Consider the following 18,538-nt stretch of genomic DNA (forward strand, 5'->3'; position numbering starts at 1 on the left):
CCTGATTCCTTAAAGTTGCATGTTTGCAGCTTGATGACCTCCTCTCAGTCCTTCTGTCCTCCCTTCTGCTGACATCAGGAAATGAAGAGATGATCTCCACCGTCTCTTCCACAAAAATAAACAAGAACGTTTCAAAACCTGCTTGTTGACCTGCAGCATGGAAAACCCATCCGACTGCTGCTGCTGTTTATTTTAGGATAAGATACTTGACTAGCACAACAGCACAGTCCTCCTGGCAGAAACAGGCCTGTTCCAAACGGACGCTTTCGGAAAACGATTGTTCTCGCATGCAGAATGAGACCAAAGCCTCCCGTCAACAGCATGCAAAGTGGCAGAGCCGCACCTGCCGTGAAAACGCACACCTGTGTGCTTTAGTGTGCCAAACCACAACCTCCACACCTGGTCTTCCATCATTTGCAGCCCGAGCATCGGGGAAGACCCCCCCACACACACAAAGAGTAGGACACCCTTCCAAAAAAGCGGATCAGCTCTGAAACCTCAACAGTCAGTTTGTTGTGGATGAAAAGAACCAGAGGTCTTCCCAGCAAATCATCTGCTTCTCATGACGGTGTGGATTACAGGCACATGTTACAGGGGAACTCAGGCTGACCCCTCGAAATGAGAGCCAGTCAGGGACGGGAGGGGGGCAGAGGGTCCCGGGGCCCTGCAGGGCCGACTGCCACCTCACATGACCGGTGCCCTTCTCCTCAGGGGGAGTTTCTCCAGAAGATCGGCTAAAAGGTGATGTCAGCGCCTCCGAAGCTCCTCAGAGCTCCAGCAAGAACTGGAGTAACCAAGCAGGTTCTTTAAAATCATCAAACACGGGTTTGTTTTATCTTATGAAACACAACACTGGCAATTCGTCAAGCCTCGGAGTTTTATTGCCCCGTTTCACATTAAAAATGGGTTTAACTAATGGGGTAAACAAGCAGGAGAGATGCAGGGAGGGCTTCGGCAGCAGCTCATTAGGCGGCTTGAAAGTCGGGGTGTTTGGACAAATATTTAACACGAACTTTCCGATTAAATGAGCTGCAAAAGGCAATACAATCCAGATGCAACGAACAGGACAAAATGGGCTTGTTTGGATCTCTTTGTATCTGAGGAAATGGTAGTTTAGAGCTTTTCTACCTTCCTAGAAGCCCAAAATGATTCACAGTCACAGACTCATTCAGTCGGGCTGGGTATCAGTTTTAATTTCCAGAAACGATTCGAGTCCAATTTTTTCTGACTCAATTCTTCAATTAAATTTTAAGTTTACAAATTTATACACATTTGTTTAGAAATACATTAAAAATCATGTAGTGTTACATGGATTCTCTAAAGGAGAAGTTCTAACAAAAATGTTCAGATCATTAACATTGTAAACATTGTTCTGCTTCTCCTGGAGGACGTTTCAGTTTGGCCACTAGGTGGCGATCACGCTATAGAAGTACACTTTATTCCAGAAGAAGAAGACAACAGTATAGGGGAAAAAATTAAGTTTTAGACCACAAATAGTAACTTTAAAAATTATTTCTTTAAAAGAGTTTGGAAAATTAATGCCTGTAAATAAATAAAGATGTTTATTTAGTCAGAATGTATTTTTTGGTCAACCGAATGTTAGCATTAGCCGTCCTATGGGAAATTCTATTGACAGTTAGCATCAAGCTAGCGGACTTTAGCTTTGTGTGCTAAATCGATTTATATCTTTTGTGAATCGATTATTGATCTATTAATCGATTATTTCAACCCAGCCCTACCGTTCACACCTGATGGCGGAACTCCGGCGCCAACCTTCCACCAGAGGCTCCACTGTCTTGCCCGATGACACTTCCACACATGAGTGGGCAAGAATCGAACTCACAATCCTCCGATCAGGAGTCAACACTCTGACATTCCAACTCTTCGGTCGTCCAGTAACCAGCGACCTGCTCAGACCTCGCCTTCGCCAACAGTAGCCGGGCGGCTCCAGCTACTGGAGACTCTTCAGGTGGACGGACGGCAGCTCTTACCTGTAGTATCTGGACTGCAGGTAGGTGGAGCAGACGGCCTTGGAGACGTGGCTTGCGGAGCCGAAGTCGATGACTTTGACTCTGTAGGGTTGTCGAGACGGATCCACCAGCATGATGTTCTCGGGCTTCAGGTCGGCGTGGATCAGGCCCAGGCTCTTCAGCTTCATCAGCGCCGTGGCCACCTGCTGAAGCACCGGCCGGATGTACTTGAGCGGCAGAGGGCTGAACTTGTTCTGCTTGAGGAAGTCGTACAGGTTCTGCTCCAACATCTCAAACACCAGGCACGTGTGGTTCTTGTGCTGGAAGCACTCGTAGGCTCTCACAAAGTTGTAGTCGTCGGCGCTCTCCGTGCTGAGGCGCGCCAGGATGCTGACCTCGATCTGACCCTGCCGCGCGTACGAAGGGTGGTTCTTCAGGATCTTGATGGCCACTATCTCGTTTGTGCCCCTCTTCCAGCACTTGACCACCTGTCCAAAGGTTCCTCGCCCCAAGAACTCCAACACCTCGTAGGTGTTGGTCATGGAGCAGAGGACCTCGTGCTGCACCAGCTGGTAGTCTCCCTCATTGTTGGAGCCGCTGTTTTTAGACGTGGCGGTGGACGTGGCGGTGGCCACCGTCGCCACCGTGGCGCCGCTGGTTCCCCCGTTCTGGATCATGGATGGGCCGTGCTCCTCAATGATCTGCACGCTGCTGTTGTTCTCAAGCTCCTCGCTCTTGCGCTTAAGCCCACATCGCTGGTAAGTGTCCAGAAGACTGACCGTGCTGCGGCGCGTCAGGTTGTGAACTCCGCTGCTACCCCCGGCGCCACCGCTACCGCTGCTGCTGCTGTTCCCTCCACCCCCGCTGCCCAGCAGAGACCCGATGGTCCCCGAGGTGCTGCTGGCCGAGGCGACCACGATGTGGCCGGCGCTGGCGGGGAAGATGAGAGCCTGCTCGTAGGGCAGGGTGGAGCTGGCGACCTGCAGGGAGCTGTTGATGGCGCTGGCGGCCGAGGCGTTCTTGCTGCTGTTGTGGCTGTAGACTTTGCTGTGTGAGCCGTACCCTGTCATATCCCAGTTACAGCTCTGCTCCACCTTCAGTTTCTTTACGCTAAAGAAGGCACTTGACTGGAGAGTGTGAGGGGAGAACACTTGCACTTGCGAGGCCATACCTGCGACAAGAGGGGGGGAAACGAAAGTGAGATGTTAGGAATTTGAGAGTGTACGAAACATGAGTGGAAGCTACAAGCTTTAAATAAAAAGTGCTTGGGTAAGAACAGAGCGCCACGGAGAAAGACAAATAATAATAGAGAAACCAATCTAGAATTAAAGCGGTGTTTATGACCTCACGGGTGTTACCTGCCCCCAATGACCTTCTGTGACCCCAGCTCGGAGCTGCATGTGACAAAAAACACTTTTCTGTGAGTTTCATCTCCATAGCAACCATTTAATTTTTTGGTTGCCAGGCCGTAACAGAAAGGTCTATGTCATTTTGTATAGAATTGGCAAAAGTAAACTTTTGGATTTCCATAGCAACTGAAGCTTTTTGCTAACCACGCCTACATTCCTAATATATTCATGTTAGTTCTGCTCGAGCCAGCGATTCATTTATTACATTTCCACAGCATTCCGGTAAAAATTCCGACATTTTTCCCAAGTAGCTTCAGAATGATGATCAAAGAGTTGGGAGGTGATTAGGGCAGCTCGATTAGTCGAATAAACAACGACTAATCAACTATTAAAATAGTCGACAACTAATTTAAAGTCGATTAGCCGTCACTTTATATTATATGGAGTCAGAGTGTAGTAAAGTTGAAAGTTATAGAAGATGAAAGTCTGTGGATGCTTTGAAATTTGATTACATCAATTATATTAATGATCCTTTATAACCTGAATATGTTATTGTAGTGTATAAATATTTGATATTAAGTCCTGAACCGGATATTAATAATTCAAGTAGAGAAAATGGTCGAGCTGGGCGGGATTATATAAGTTCGCTTCCTCCATATTTTGGAGTTAAGCTAATATTTCAGCAATATGCTAGTTATTTTGGCTAATTTAGGCTAAATTAGAGTTTAGCTAATATTTCAGCTGCATGCTGGCTACTTTGGCTAATTTAGGAATTTTTCAGTTTTTTAAGCTAATTTGGCATTTAACTAATATTTTAGCTGGATTTCCACTTCAGCATTTTCGGCTGTTAGCTTCAGCTATCGACTTCACCATTTTTAGCTATCAATTCAGCATCTTCAGCCATCAGCACTAGCATCATCTGCAACCAAATTCAGCTTTAGTTAGTTCAAAAGTAATGATGGTTAAGATGTGTCCTTTACATCCAGTTTGCGAATGACCCTATTAGTCGACAAATCAGAAAAAATCCTCGGTGATTAAAAATTATGCTAGCATTACTCTAGCATTATAAACTAATAAAGGCTAACGTATTAAGCAAACAATCTAGAGTGAAACATTGCAAATCTATCACCAGGACGGAGTTCACTGGATTCAATGTAAATTGCAATAAACTACTGTTCCCTAGCGTCCACGTCCACTGGAAAGTGAAATAGATTTTTGACAATGTAAGACACCAACGAGCCGTGCTAAAGCTAACATGATAACGACTGAATGGTACAGAATCAAAGATGGGCGGGGCTTTATGCTGGAGCTAAGGAGGATGAAGACATAAAACTTCTGAAATGATGTGGGACTTCACAAAATTCAACTGTAATACCTTGTTTCAACCTGTAGGGGGCAGCACACAGGCGGTTTTAGACTATAATTTTACGAATTAAACATATTTATTTTAAATTGTCAAAAATGTAGAAACAGACAGCACTTTTAAAGCCCAGATTATAGAGGTCAATAGACAAAAAACAGTTGATTTAATGTTTGGTTACCCTTTTAACCTGGTGGTTTGTGTGCCAGACTTTGTAAAAAAATTTACAAATTTAAAACTTTGCCGCAAAATGTTGTCCAAGTCGTAGGTCCTGTGGCCATCCCATAATAATAAAAAAACCTCCTTACTATATCTCGGAGATGTTTTGGTTTCTTTAGCGGATTTTGACATGTTTTAAGCTAATTTTTTGACAGTTTCACCCTCAGTGATGTCTTTTTTAAATTTTTTTTATTTTATTTTAGGGGCGCTCATTCACTACATCAAACAATTGTACGTGGTAGTAGCAACATTTTCACTTAAAGGTTCAGTAAGAAAGAAGAACTGCAAAAACATCCAGAAGGGCTACAGGAGCGCCGACTGTTTTCAAGCTACCTGCTTATAAATGTTTTCATGATGTCATACAAAGTTTAAAAAAATTTACATCCGGCTGAGATTGGGTAAAGCTTATGCAAAGCGCCGGCCGTAAAGAGGAAATTCCCACTGTTCCCATTTGCAGGCGTGTAAACAAGCTGCATGAATACTAAAAGAGAACCTTTCATGGGACAAAACTTTAACAACCAAACACAAAAATAGGCAGAAAAACTCAAAAAGACCCAAAGCACAACCTTGCAATTATTGCTACTCAGTTGCAGACGTTTGGGAAGGTGAAGGATGAAACTTTGTCGGAGAAGAGGGGCGCCGAACTCCCTCTCAGACACAGATCCCGAAGACAACAAAACAAAACCAAGGCTGTGCTTGGAGCTCCTGGGAACGAGCTCCTCAGAATAAGCAAACGCCTCTCCAAGCAAACAACTGCCCAAAAATAGTGCCTTTGCTTTATCTCTCACTTTGCGAGCGGCCTGGTTTGTAACGCAGAGATGATCAGTAAGATGATTTAGCAGATAGAACGTCGGGCTGCAACCGTTTCCATTAAAAAAAGCCCAAATTACTTCCACCTGGCTATCCCAACTCACAATTAAGTCTTGATTCAGAGAGTTTTCGGTCCTGTGCACACAACAAATCACTAAAAAAAGTCTGGTTATGTAGTAAAGTTGATGTGTTTTCTTGAAAGTTGGGAAAAAAACAACATTTATGCATCATTATTAGCATTTTCCGCCATAAAGATGATTAATTCAGTGGGCTGCCATTTAATTTGATGTCTTTCTGTCTTCTTGGGCCTTCCTTTGACACACTGTTATCTCTCTGGTCATCTGGTCTTAGCCCTAATGCAGCGGGATTTAAGTTGCACTTCATATTAGAGGGCTCACAGTAAGCCCGACTAGTCCTGCACACTGGCTTATTTATCATAGCTTTTCCATGATATCAGCAGGAGTTATTTAAGCCTTATCCATGATATCTACCCATCTGTTCTCCAAAAAGCCATTAGGATTTTTTTATTCCCTTTATTTTTTTGTTTTGAATGCAGTGACCTGCTCACTTCAAATCTGGTGCCAAAGCTGTGACTCGTCCTGAGAGGTAATGAAGAACGTCCGCTAGGCTATTAGGGGCAAGGCTCCCTGCTAATCACATAAGCCCCGAGGGCCAGATGTCACTTCTTGGATTACCAATTCCTGTGCCTGGACTTTACGCTAAAAATAATTTGAAAGATGGATTGCGTCACACGGCGGACTGTGAGGAGAACCGCATGGACGCTGCAGGGACCGTGTTCTGGTTTGAAGCCTTTTCCTGCTTAATAAAAGGTTTTCATGAGATATAACTGAGACTCTTTGTGTTTGTATCAATCCAATCCTCCCAGGACTACAGCAAGTTGTCAGTTTATGGTCAAAAGTTCATCGCCTGCGCGGTGCAATGAACCGAAGGCCGCACGGATCACCCTCAACCAAAATAAAAGTCACAAAAATAGAGCCCTGTGCAGAGCGCAGATAAGTGGCTAAATGAACCAGAAGTAGGAGGTCAGATCGCTGGAATGTTATCTCATAACAACATTCATCGTCGACAATGCAAACAATTATATCTTTTTGGGGAAGGGCCTCAGTCCCCCATTAATCAGTTTCCCCTTAAACTGATGTTAAAATGGCGCAGAATGCGAGCAGTAGTTTCTGAACAAAGCACCTTCCAGAGCGAGTTCACTTGGATTTCTGAACTCTGTGCCAAGCACGGAGCTGTAAAGAGCCATTGTTGTACATTTACAATGCTGGAATGTCTTCAGTAGCTGAGGCTTTCTATTTAACATACCTAAAGGAGCAGAGAGCGTCCCACACACTGCAATTAAGCATACCAGGGAGGCATTCTCCGCTGTTTAGAGGCAGCATGTTGAAATGGTAATAGTCTATGTTTTCAGAGAGATTACTTCTCTGTCAGGGGTTTGTTAATCTTCTTTTTGGGTGGATCAAGGCTTTTCTGCCAGCCGTGTGAGGGCGGTTAAAAGGAGGAAGGAGGACGGGGGTTTTGGAGGGTCGTCCTCGAATTCTCGCCCCTGAGCCGCTTCTGTTTGCCGTCGCTGACTAAACTTCTCATTTATTCCCGCCAAACAACACGAAGAGGACGAGTTCGGACTCCAAACATGCAGAGCAGAGACCCACTGCCTTAAAAATCACATTTTTGATGTTTCTTAACATGATATATAGAAAGAGAATTAGCGTTTCTGATTATTTCTTCATTCAAGTCGGGAGCAGACAAAAAGAAATACATCTGAAAAAGATCGTATTTGTAACATAAAATACGCTGGGCCACAACCTCCAGACAAATAGATCCACAAACGTCTTTGTTTTCCTCGGAATCTGGATTAAACTGTATGAACCGCTAACGTTTAAAAAGCTAGTATGAGAGCATGTAAACAGAAAGCTCTCAGCAGCGGGCACATTTCTTAGGAACTCCTGCTGAAACTATGGTTGTGTCTGAAATCCCTCTCTAACCCCTAACTACTTACAAACTATGTAGTGTCCTGGACTTTAAAGGTAATTCGGACACGATGCTCACTACTTTTCTTTTGCTTTCTAAACACCGGATATGATCTCATCAATGTCACGCAGTCAAAATGGAATCAATACAAACATTTCACGATGTTTATGTATGACTCTGTTGTGTTCTGATGGTGAAAATGTTGATGGTTTATTCAAAAATTACATTTAAACATGTTTTTTGTTCACAATAGTTCGTCCTTAATGCATTGTGGTCAATATTCGCTAATCTAGTGAGCATTGATGCACGCTAGTTTTTCGCAAAGACTTCTGGGAAATTTGTAGTGCACTCGATTTTGGAATGAGTAGATTCGGACAGCACTAGAAAATGGCGAACGCACTATATAGTGAGTAGGGGGGAATTCAGACACAGCTTATGTGTCAGGAGTCTCCAGAGGACTGAATGCACTTCATCTCCCAGCAACCCCGGCGCACAGTTCCTGGGTGCCACTCACCTGACTCCCATCAACCACATGTTACTAAAGAACCTTGCTCAATGAGAAGTATTTCATTGCCGAGCGTTTCTATCTGGACCTGATCTTTTGTTTCTGACCCTGCTTTATCTCTGATTACTTGCCGCCTGCCCTGACCCTCACCTGGACTCTCACATCTCTAGTCTCTTCTTTGATGCCCCCAAGCTCGTGATTGACCTCTCCCTGTCTGACCCTGATTTAGTTTTATGGACTTTCAGCTGTTCCTGTTTGAACTAATAAACCTGCTGCACGTGGAACCAGCTGTGTGAGACACTATGGGTGTGTCCAAATTCAGGTGCTTCCTGGGCTGCATTTGTCTCAGCAACAAGAGCTATCCAAATTCAACGCCTCCTTCAAATGCGCCCAACAAATACGGCCTTCTTTTTCCTGATTTCAAGGATTGGTCTGGTGTATCCTTCTGTGGTGCCCATTTCCCAAGATCCATTGGGGTGGAACCCGGACAACAATGGTGGTGATGCTCCTGGGGAGCCAGACTGGATCTTACCCAGACATGGCACATGTTCACCCAATTCTTCCCTTTCTCCCTTACCGTCCATTTCAAGGGGCAGTTTTAGTGCTAGTGGTGTCCGAAATATATATTTTTAAATCCGACCCTCCAAGCGGACGGATACAAAGTCCTTCGTTGTGAGGCTAAACCGCGTCGCACTGAGAAGGTCTTTTCTTCACATATGTGCGTTCTGAACCTCAGATGTTTACATTTAAATGTAAGTTATGACTTTTTGTTGCAGCGTGACCTTTTTAAAGCTATAAAACCGATGTTGTAATGAATATTTAAGCGCTGGAAACTCTGCGTTAAAGCTAGCGGGCCGGCGAATATTGGTGATGTCATCAAATGAAAGTGACGTCTGAATTATGAGACACTATTTTTTATAACTCTTCGTTTGGAGGGAGAAATGAAGGACTTATATATTGATCTCTTGTCATGACTGTCTAGCTCTTCCCTTGCTTCCCCTAGAGGCGGAGTTGCACATTGCAGTCTTTTTTTTTTTTAACTCGCCACACGAATAGACTAAAAACATCCTTTTTTTTTCATGACGGGCCGGATTAAACAAGACTAGACTCGACCAAATTCACAGCCGTTAATATCCAGTCTCGACGAAGGACACGGCAACGTCAACCAGGAAGGCCGCGGATTTGAAGGATGCACCACACGAATTTGGACAATGTCCTAAAAAATGACTTTATTTTTATTTTTGCTCAAATCATGATTAAAAAAACCACTGGGAATGCTTTGGAAACAGATCAGAAGATGATCGGAGTGGAACTTCAACAACAATCTTAGGTTTTGGCACATTTCATCCTACAGTTTTATTAGAAACTGCTTCAGTGATTCATCCTAACCGTGGTTTAATTAAAGGGTCAGAGGAAAGTGACCCTTAAATATCCACAGCCTGGATCGGAGTCTTGGGCTGAGCCTGCTGGACGTGAACAGAAGTTCTCGGCTGAGCCGCCCCGTCCACAGCCTGGAAGGTGTTGGGGAAGGTGGGGGCTAAATCGCTGTCTAATGAAATGACTTCTGACTGTCTAGACGCAGCATTAGCTCACAGTTCACTCCTGTCTTCTCGTGTGGACCTCTTATACCGCATCTCTGCTCCTTTTACCCACGCCTGACACATTTCAAATAAAAAAAAACAAAAAATGATGCAGCAATTTCCGCGTGGAAGCTTTCTCCTCTTATCGTCTGCTCAGGTTCTTCTAAAACGTCCGGATAGACATCTTTAATAAAAGCAATGTGAGGTAAACAGCGAGCGGAGGACAGGCTAAATGCAGCAGAAATAACATGGCGTCCATAGAGAACAGTCCAGCCTTGTGTGGCTGCCTCCGGCCCGCGTCCCGGCCTCGGTGGGGGAGCTGGAGCTTGACACCAAATAGTCTTCCTCCCCTCTCTGGAGGCCACTATTGACCATCCTATCTACTTTTTTAGCTCCCTCATATCTGCGTATTTATAGTCATCAGGCAGGCGAGCGCGTGGAGGGATTCTGTCGAGCAGCCTGCTGCTCCATCAGGCTCTCCGCTCGCACAGTCCGCAGTGTTCCTCCACTCGGAACGGTGGTTTGCAAACACAGAAAGGAGAACATATGTCCCTCCAGCTCATCTTCAGGTTTCACAGATCGAGCAGCGTGTTGAGCTGCTGCTCCTTCAGCTCTGATAGGAGCGAATGTGCTGGAGGACGACACGATCAGTCAGAAATTCTGCTGCGTCAGAGTGAATTCCTGCAAGTGTTTGTGTCTAGTTTGGGGTTTCAATATTTGATTACACTTCATATGAGACAAACTAACTTTCTAGTAACCTTTCAATAAAATGTGACAACATCCATCATATTTATCTCTAAGGAAACAAGTTTATCTACTATTTTTAAGCAGAAATGTTTTAATAAATAAAACTGAAAACTGTAAAGTTTTATTTAACTCCTAACACGAAAAACTTTTTGATTCTTGCAAATATTTCAAACTTTATTTTTAGATATTTAAAGATGTTTTAACTTTAACTAAACTTCACTCTAAATCAAAACAGTCCAGATTTTTTGTCTCATTAAGAGCTAGGATTTAGAAAAAAAGAATTTATTATTAAAATGAATTCAAATCCTTTTGGTCCAAACTTTTGACAATTGAAAAACTTGATTTAAGACAAAAGAAAACTTAAATTTAACTGTATTTTTGGTTTAATCTGAAATATATTCCGTTAAAGTTTAATAAATGTTTAAATGTTGACAATTCTATTGACATTCACTATTTTGGAAACAAAAAAATAATAATTCTATCCGTCCCTCCAGATCATTTTATTTTATTATTATTAATGGCCCGATGTTATCTTGTGCTTATTTCTAACCTTTATAATTTTCACAAATTTTATTTTTATGGAGAGTAAAGTATTGAAAGTTATTTAAGGTTTAAGTTGATTTATTCTGGAATAATATTCCTGCCTTTTTATTATTCATAATTATGTTAAAAAGTTACGGTTTTGAAAGTTTTATCATTGATTTTCTTTAGTTAACTACATCCATATATATATATTTATATATATATATATATATATATATATATTACTTTTGGAACACTAAAAACACATTTATAAAATCTGAGTTATTTTGTGAGTTTTTCTCACAATAAGTTTTTTGCTCCAGCCTGGGGGCAGAGCTGGCAGCACAGACTCTTCCTGAAAAGGGGGCGGTTTTTACTTTGTGACATCAGCATGTGAGAACCTGCTCGTTTTCAAGGCTTGGAAGGGGCTGGTCCTCAGTGCAGGTTTTTAAAGGATTGCTAAGAAATGCATTAATAGATTAAAGTACCACTTTGAGGTTGTTTATAGTGAGAAATTAACAGTATTATATACTTGAAAGCTTAAAAAGTTGATTTATCGTGGTATAGGCCCCTTTAAGAATCTCACTTTGTTCACATTTTGCTCTAAAATAAGTATTTTCCACTCGTCTTTTGTCAATGTCACAAAAATGTACTGCAATTAGATTTATAAACACTTCAATTTCCTTAAAACGGACAAAAACTTACTTATTTTTGGGCTGTATAGCATTCAATTTGAAGAAATTCTATCAAAAAGTTAGATTTTTTAGCTAATTTTTCCCTTTTTTGAAGGGTTGCATGGAACTCATTTTTACTAGTTTTTTACTCATTTTTACTAGTTTTTTAATTCTAAGATTTTATGTTGAGTAAAATGCTGCATGGACGGATCATTTACAACTTTCTGGTGATTCTTTTCCTATTTTTAGTCTACCTCTTTCTGCAGTGTTGGTGTCCACAAATGAGCGCCCGCACAGCAGCAAAACACAAAACCAGATGTGCATCATAACTTTCTAAAGATCTAAATAAGCCACAGCAGTAAAGTTTCAAGGCAAACACTGAGCTGGTGGAAACAAAGAAAAGAAAAAAGCCTCCTGGCCCCAAGACAACAGTCAGCAGATAAGAGGAGCTGTAAATGTGCTCATAAAAACGGCTGGCGTGAGAAAAACATTTGCCTTGTTTATACTGCCGGGTCAGCCTAACCAGGTGCTGCGTGAAGGAGGAGATGGAAGAGGGGGTGGCGGAGCGCTCCACTTCTTATTAATCAAACCACGTGTTTGCTAGTTTACAGAGAACATCCACTTTACAGAGAAGGAGCAGAAAAACGTGTCCTCAGCTCGTAGGATGTGCACGGCTGAAGAAAGCCGTCTCCACCACATTAGAACAGCCACATGCATGTGTGGCGGGGGGGGTTCGGACTCCGGTTGCAAACAGCGGCAGGCCGTGCATGACCACACACGCTTGATAAGCACCAGGACGCTTATCGTTTACATGCAGAGAGAAACACCCTCCACTCTGCCGCACTTCCTCCATCGAGAACACGGCTGGAACTCTCAGGGAGGGACGGCAGAAAACACCGTAAACCGCCAAATTGATCAGAGGAGAGGCAGGAGTATGGATTCAGCTGAGTGCCTGCCTGGGAGCCGCACACACAGAGCGGCATTGTGGGTCTTCATACCAGCGATGGATTTATTTGCTGCTCTTACAATACATCTGGCTTTAGAAAGGATGTCTCTCCTCCAAGTAAAAGGGCAGAGATGGGTGATATGCAAATACGAAACGCAGATCAAATGCTCGCTCCATGTGCAAAAACAGTCGTATAAAGAAACTTTAAGAGTGGTTTTTGAAACTGCACAGTACCTGAGCGGGGGCTAAATCAATCCTGCAGGAGTTCAACTCTACTCCCCGTTTTGCACGATCCATTCTGAAAAATAATCTTACTCCAGATGAAAAGCATGGAACTAAAGTTCGGTTTTGCAAAACCCTCTAAACAAACGTTGACTGATAGAACTCCAGAGGCGTTTTGGGGAGACAAACCCTCTGCCTGGGAGGGAATGACTTCAGGGTTTGGGGCATGTTCGGATGCATTCATATCTTTCAGAAGCAGCTGGACGATCCGGCTGGCCTCCACAAAGGATGTGCACGACAAAACGATGCATCGATGAATGCATGACGCTGCTGGCGGTTATGTAAGCTTTTCAGCTTCTCCAAATCCGACTTCAGTGATTCATATTTGCTGCTCTCTGACTTATGGGAGCGTCTGTCACTCATAATTCAAAATAAAAGTCAATACTGGAAATGCTTTTTCATTTTCACAATGTCCTGCAATCACTTGTCTCTTAAATAAAATGAAAAAAGAATCCTGCAAACGGCTTTTTCTTTCCCTGGACAGGTCGCCAGTCTGTCAACCTGTCCAGTTTTAAATAAAATGAAAAAGCAGTTCTCCGGACGTCTTTTTCTTTTTCTTCTTTAACACTGCTTATTCTGTAACACAATTCAAATAATAAATAAAAGAGCATTTGATATTTCATTTTCAGAAAGTTCTCTGGTAAATTTGTACCAAAATTCAATTAGAAATATCACATTTAAAAATGCTTTTTCATTTTCACAATGTCCTGCAATCACTTGTCTCTTAAATAAAATGAAAAAGCAATTCTCCGGACGTCTTTTTCTTTTTCTTCTTCAACACTGCTTATTCTGTAACACAATTCAAATAATAAATAAAAAAGCATTTGATATTTAATTTTCAGAAAGTTCTCTGGTAAATTTGTACCAAAATTCAATTAGAAATATCCCATTTAAAAATGCTTTTTCATTTTCACAATGTACCTCCATTACTTGTCTCTTAAATAAAATAAAACACAACAATGACATCATTGCTTGCTCCTTCCCTGCTTTGGTTTGTGCTGTCGGCAAACCACATGCAGTTCTCATTGATTTAAATAAAGAAAGGGGAAAAAAGAAAGGAAGAGAAGGAAAAACAAGCTCAAAGCTAAGATTTATCTTTTAATTTACAATTCACGGGCGAGATGTGAAAACAAAAAGGCAATCTTTATTATCTTTGTCACTTATTTCACAGAATGATGAAGAAAAGGACGTTGAGAGAATAGCTTTTTCATTTCATTTAAGAGACAAGTAAAGCAGGTATATTGTGAAAATGAAAAAGCATTTCTGTTTATGCTTTTTTATTTTAATATTTTTAATTGAATTTTGGTTCACATTTACGTAATTAAGTTAAGACTGAGTGGTGTTGAAGAAGAAAAGGAAAAAAAACACAGGAGAATGGCTTTTTCATTTAATTTAAGAGAGAAGTAATGCAGGTACATTGTGAAAACGAAAAGCATTTCCAGTATTGACCTTTATTTTGAATTATGAGTCACAAACACTTCCATACACAACAAGAAGGGGAATAAAACAACTCCCCCCAGGAATGGATAAACGCCCCACCTGAGACAGAAGAACCCCACCGCAGAGGAACCAGTAAAACCTGACCAGGAAGTCTGGAGACCATTCGAGCGCGGCAAAGCCTCCACTTCCTGTGTTTCCACAACACATATAAAACATAGCCTGTAAGGGGAATATGTCTGAAGATTTCTTCATGGACAGAAAACGAAACGAATCAACTCTCGTTTACGCAAGTTGTGACACATAAACCGCCGAGTCTGCCAACGTCCTGTTTTGAAACTTGAGTGAAAACCATCATTTAAAACAACGGAGCGGACCTCCTGCCTCCTCTGCATTCCAATGGCAGCCGGTGACGGTGTGCAGACATCTCCTGACATCAGGGGAGTGTGAAATTTCAGGGGAATGTGTGAATCTGGTCCCAGTGTCTAATGGAGCTACACACTCATCTAGACTCCTCACCCTGTTTTTCTTAAGACGTCTCAACAAGTGCAGCCTTAATAAAGCGGTGAAAGCTGGTTCCCTCATCCATCTTTTGTTTTAGCGGCAGCGGCGGGCTCTTAACAAAGCGCGTCTGCTCCTCTCACTGTTTGTGGACACAAACAAGTTTATGTCTCGGATTCAAAGCGAAGATCATCTCTGATTATTTCTGAGCGGCTTCACGGTTAAAGAACGGCAAAAACCAACCAAGACGAGGCGATTTGAACACCTCGCTGCCCCACACTGAGCTGCTATGACAAGTATATATTTAAATCCTCTTGCAGCTTGAAATGAAACCGTGTTTTGTAGTCGTCTGCAGCAGCGTGTCTCAACAATGTTATTTGTTTTAAACTCTTTCCTGACAATGGATGAAGACGGAATTATATATGAATACATGAGGTGTGTAGTAATCCCTCCTTTGTTGAGTCATTTATTGGTTTTATATTGTCTTAAATTCTCATTTTTATTTGTACTATTAAACTATAAATAAAAAGCTAAAAAATAACACTTTTTTTGGCAAATAGGAACCATTTTTTACGTAATTAGTGTATTTTAAGATAATGTTGGGGAATTATTTTGTGTTACAGAAATCTTCTGTGAAAATCTTTAGTCACTGTGACATTTCAAGTTTTGAGATGGAGATTTCTATCAAAGTAAAGTGTATGTCTTCGGGGAAAAAAATCACAAAGTGCTAAATAGCACAGAAATGGATCATTGATCGTATCTGAGAACTGGACAGAGAAGGAGTGACATAACTCGTAGAAAATGGCGCCATCTTTTCGCAACACAGACCATTGACTGTATGTTCACTGGACTTATCAACCCCTCCTCTCTTGTAGTATCTGCTTTTTCCAAAATCCCGCAGATTTCTATAGAGAAATAGTTATTTCTCATTTATTCTATTGGTCAGAATAACCATTTCTGCTCTGATAAATTCTTCTTAACATCTTTCAAATACTATTTTTTAAATATATTTTCTTTATCTCAAGTTATTCAAGTTATAAACTGACCAATCAGAAGTCTCAGTGAAAGCATGGGGTGTCCATTGGCCCCGCCTCCAATGTTTGATTGACAGATTCTCCTGAGCTGCTTTCGTAGAAGGGGTGTGGAGTTCAAACAAAGTCACTCCTGATTGGACCAATCCCTGTCCACCGGTTTCAAAATGGCAGCTTCCGCATCAGGAAGCCATGGTGACGGCTCTGGCCTCATTTCACAAGGGTCGTCAGAGGTAGGACATAATCTCTGGGTGACGTCAACACCTTGTCCAGGGGAATATAATATGTCTATGATACGGACACTGCCATGTTGGAGCCAGACGTCCTGGTGTCGATGTGAGTTTCTATGGCAACCACTCTCATCAATTAGAAGTGAGCTTGTTGGAAGGCCACACCCCTTACACCTGAAATCAGTCAATAAAATGTTTTAAATGTTAGACATGGGGGCCAGCAGGCTCCACCTACTTTTATTGAGGCATCTGATTCGTCAGTTTATAATGAACTACAATAAAAGTATATTTAAAAAAAGTTAGAGGGTTTGTTTGTTTGTTTGTTTATTAGTTTATTTGATTTCACACCAGATCATAGCCGAAACGAGTTTCCGTTTGTTGTCCCCGAACTTACTTACTTCCTGTTTCTCACTCCAGTCCTCATATACAGTCTATGGATTGGATGGGCTAGCAGCTAGCTTATCCAATCTCACTTGTTTTCTCACAGATTTAAACCTAAATTTAATCCCAAATTTACCCTTTATCAATCTCACAAAGACCTCAGATGTCGTTTTCGTCTCGGAGGCCTCCTGAGGTACAAACACCTGTGCTGGTCGGCGCGGCGCAGGAACGCCAAGCCCAACGGAAACAGTCCTCACAGCTAAAAGGTCAGAGTTTGGCCTTTCTCTGAGCTCCTGGACGGCTGCAGCTGCTGGGGGGATCCGGGGGGAGACAGATGCCTCACTGGACAACACCGATCCCAGATGTAAGGAAGAAGATCTGCAACCCCCAACAACTCTGCTGCCATTACCGCAACCTCCTCCAGGCTGGGAACCCCCACCTCACCACCAAGCCCCCTCACACCCCCTGACCTCTGTCTTTGCCGCTGAGGCTAATGGGCCTCCAACTGAAGGTATTCATCTCTGGACCCCCCTCCCCACCACCACCTCCCTTCTTGTGTTTTCTGCCGCGCTTTTCCAGGCGCCGTCCCTCGCCATCTTCCTGCCGTTTTCCCTCTCCATCTCTGTCTGTCATTCTGAATGCAGAGGTCAGTTCAAAAGGCTTCCAGGCAGCGCCGCACGCCGCCCTTAATGCGCCTCCGGCTTTGAAGTGAGGAGCAGATCTAAAAGGTGTGCAGCCTTTTTTTTTTTTTGATGCTGCAATAAACATGAGGCCGGTCAGTCACGCACCCTCAGAAATCCTGCTTTGTTTGGCAAAAATGCAAACATTTTTATCAAAAGATCACATCTGTCTGATCATAGGGTTTTATTTTTAGCACACACTGAATAAAATAAGGAGAAGATGTTCGTCTTCTCAGTAAAACAAACAACAATGTATATTTTAGGTTTAAGTAAGACAAAATCTGCAGCTGCTCCTTATTGTCATTTAATTTTCTTTCATTAGGGGTTTGTCAAGGTTTCACTTGTAGTCAAAAAGATATTTTAATAAACATTGATTTGATAAGCTTCTTTAGCCCATCCAAGAACTGTAAAATTTTATGTTATTTTTGGTGCAAACTTCTAAAAGAGTCTGCTGGGCCCCTACCCCGCTGTAATAGAGGACATGTGGGGCCATGTGCTTACAACAGCTTCCATGCTAATGGAATAATGAGAGACATTCTTCATGTTGAGGAGAAGAACGTGACTTCACAGCGCAGCAGCATCCCAGTCGAAGCAGGTGGATAACAGGGCTCATTTCCATGCCCTCCTTTGACCACTCAGGTTCTCGCCGTCTCCTGTCTGGGGGCTTCCGGCCCCCCCAGCTCCGGACACAAACGGGGCCCGGGCGCTCGTTGTCCGAGCTTTGAAGTCTTTTGGTTACCAGCCAAGCGGAGCCATGTACCTGCAGCCATCTGCAGCCGCTCCACTTCCCTTCTGAGAGCGAGGGGGCCGGAGCCAGCAGCGCTGATGGGGTCTGGCGTTTGGGGGGGGGTCCACGCTGGCCGGCCACACACGGTGGAGCCCAGAACTGTGTCAGAGACTATGAGAGCATACACCCCCAAAAAGCCCCATCCTCCTAATCTGGCTGTGTAATTCATTACCTCTGTGCTCATTTTAATATCTGTCTGTAAACATTACCCCCTCCCTCCTCTACCGCCGCCGCCGCCCGCCCGCCTACCACACGTCTTTCCCTCGGCGGGAGCGAAAAAAATAGGGGAGGTTATGAAAGGCTTGATTAAAAATTGCAAACCATTTTTCACTCCTCGCTCCGGGTAATGTGATGAGACGGTTTAGGGTCTTTTGTTTAAATGAAGTGCCTGAAAAGGGTGGAGGAGGAGGTGGAGGTGGTGCAGGATGGTGCCCCCCCACTCCAACATCCACCCACTTTAAATCATCTTTACCCAACTTTTTCTGGAGTTTCATCTCCGAGTGGAGCTGAAGAATGAGCGAGACGGTTTCCTGAA

At 42.9% G+C, this 18,538-nt stretch overlaps 1 protein-coding gene across 4 annotated transcripts in view; it reads right to left on the reverse strand.

Annotated features, from left to right (window-relative positions):
* hipk2 (homeodomain interacting protein kinase 2) overlaps positions 1-18,538 on the reverse strand; it is a 172,607-nt gene that overhangs the window by 145,844 nt on the left and 8,225 nt on the right. For 3 of the 4 annotated variants that reach the window (XM_024280782.2, XM_036212578.1, XM_024280780.2), the window contains exon 2: positions 1,992-3,141. In XM_024280782.2, the coding sequence (XP_024136550.1) occupies positions 1,992-3,141 (1,150 nt within the window). Of the gene's footprint in view, positions 1-1,991; positions 3,142-12,908; positions 13,061-18,538 lie in introns of those variants that run through there. The other variant, XM_024280781.2, reaches the window with a different exon arrangement.

Source organism: Oryzias melastigma, linkage group LG6 (assembly GCF_002922805.2).
Source record: "Oryzias melastigma strain HK-1 linkage group LG6, ASM292280v2, whole genome shotgun sequence".
Taxonomy (NCBI): Eukaryota; Metazoa; Chordata; class Actinopteri; order Beloniformes; family Adrianichthyidae; genus Oryzias; species Oryzias melastigma.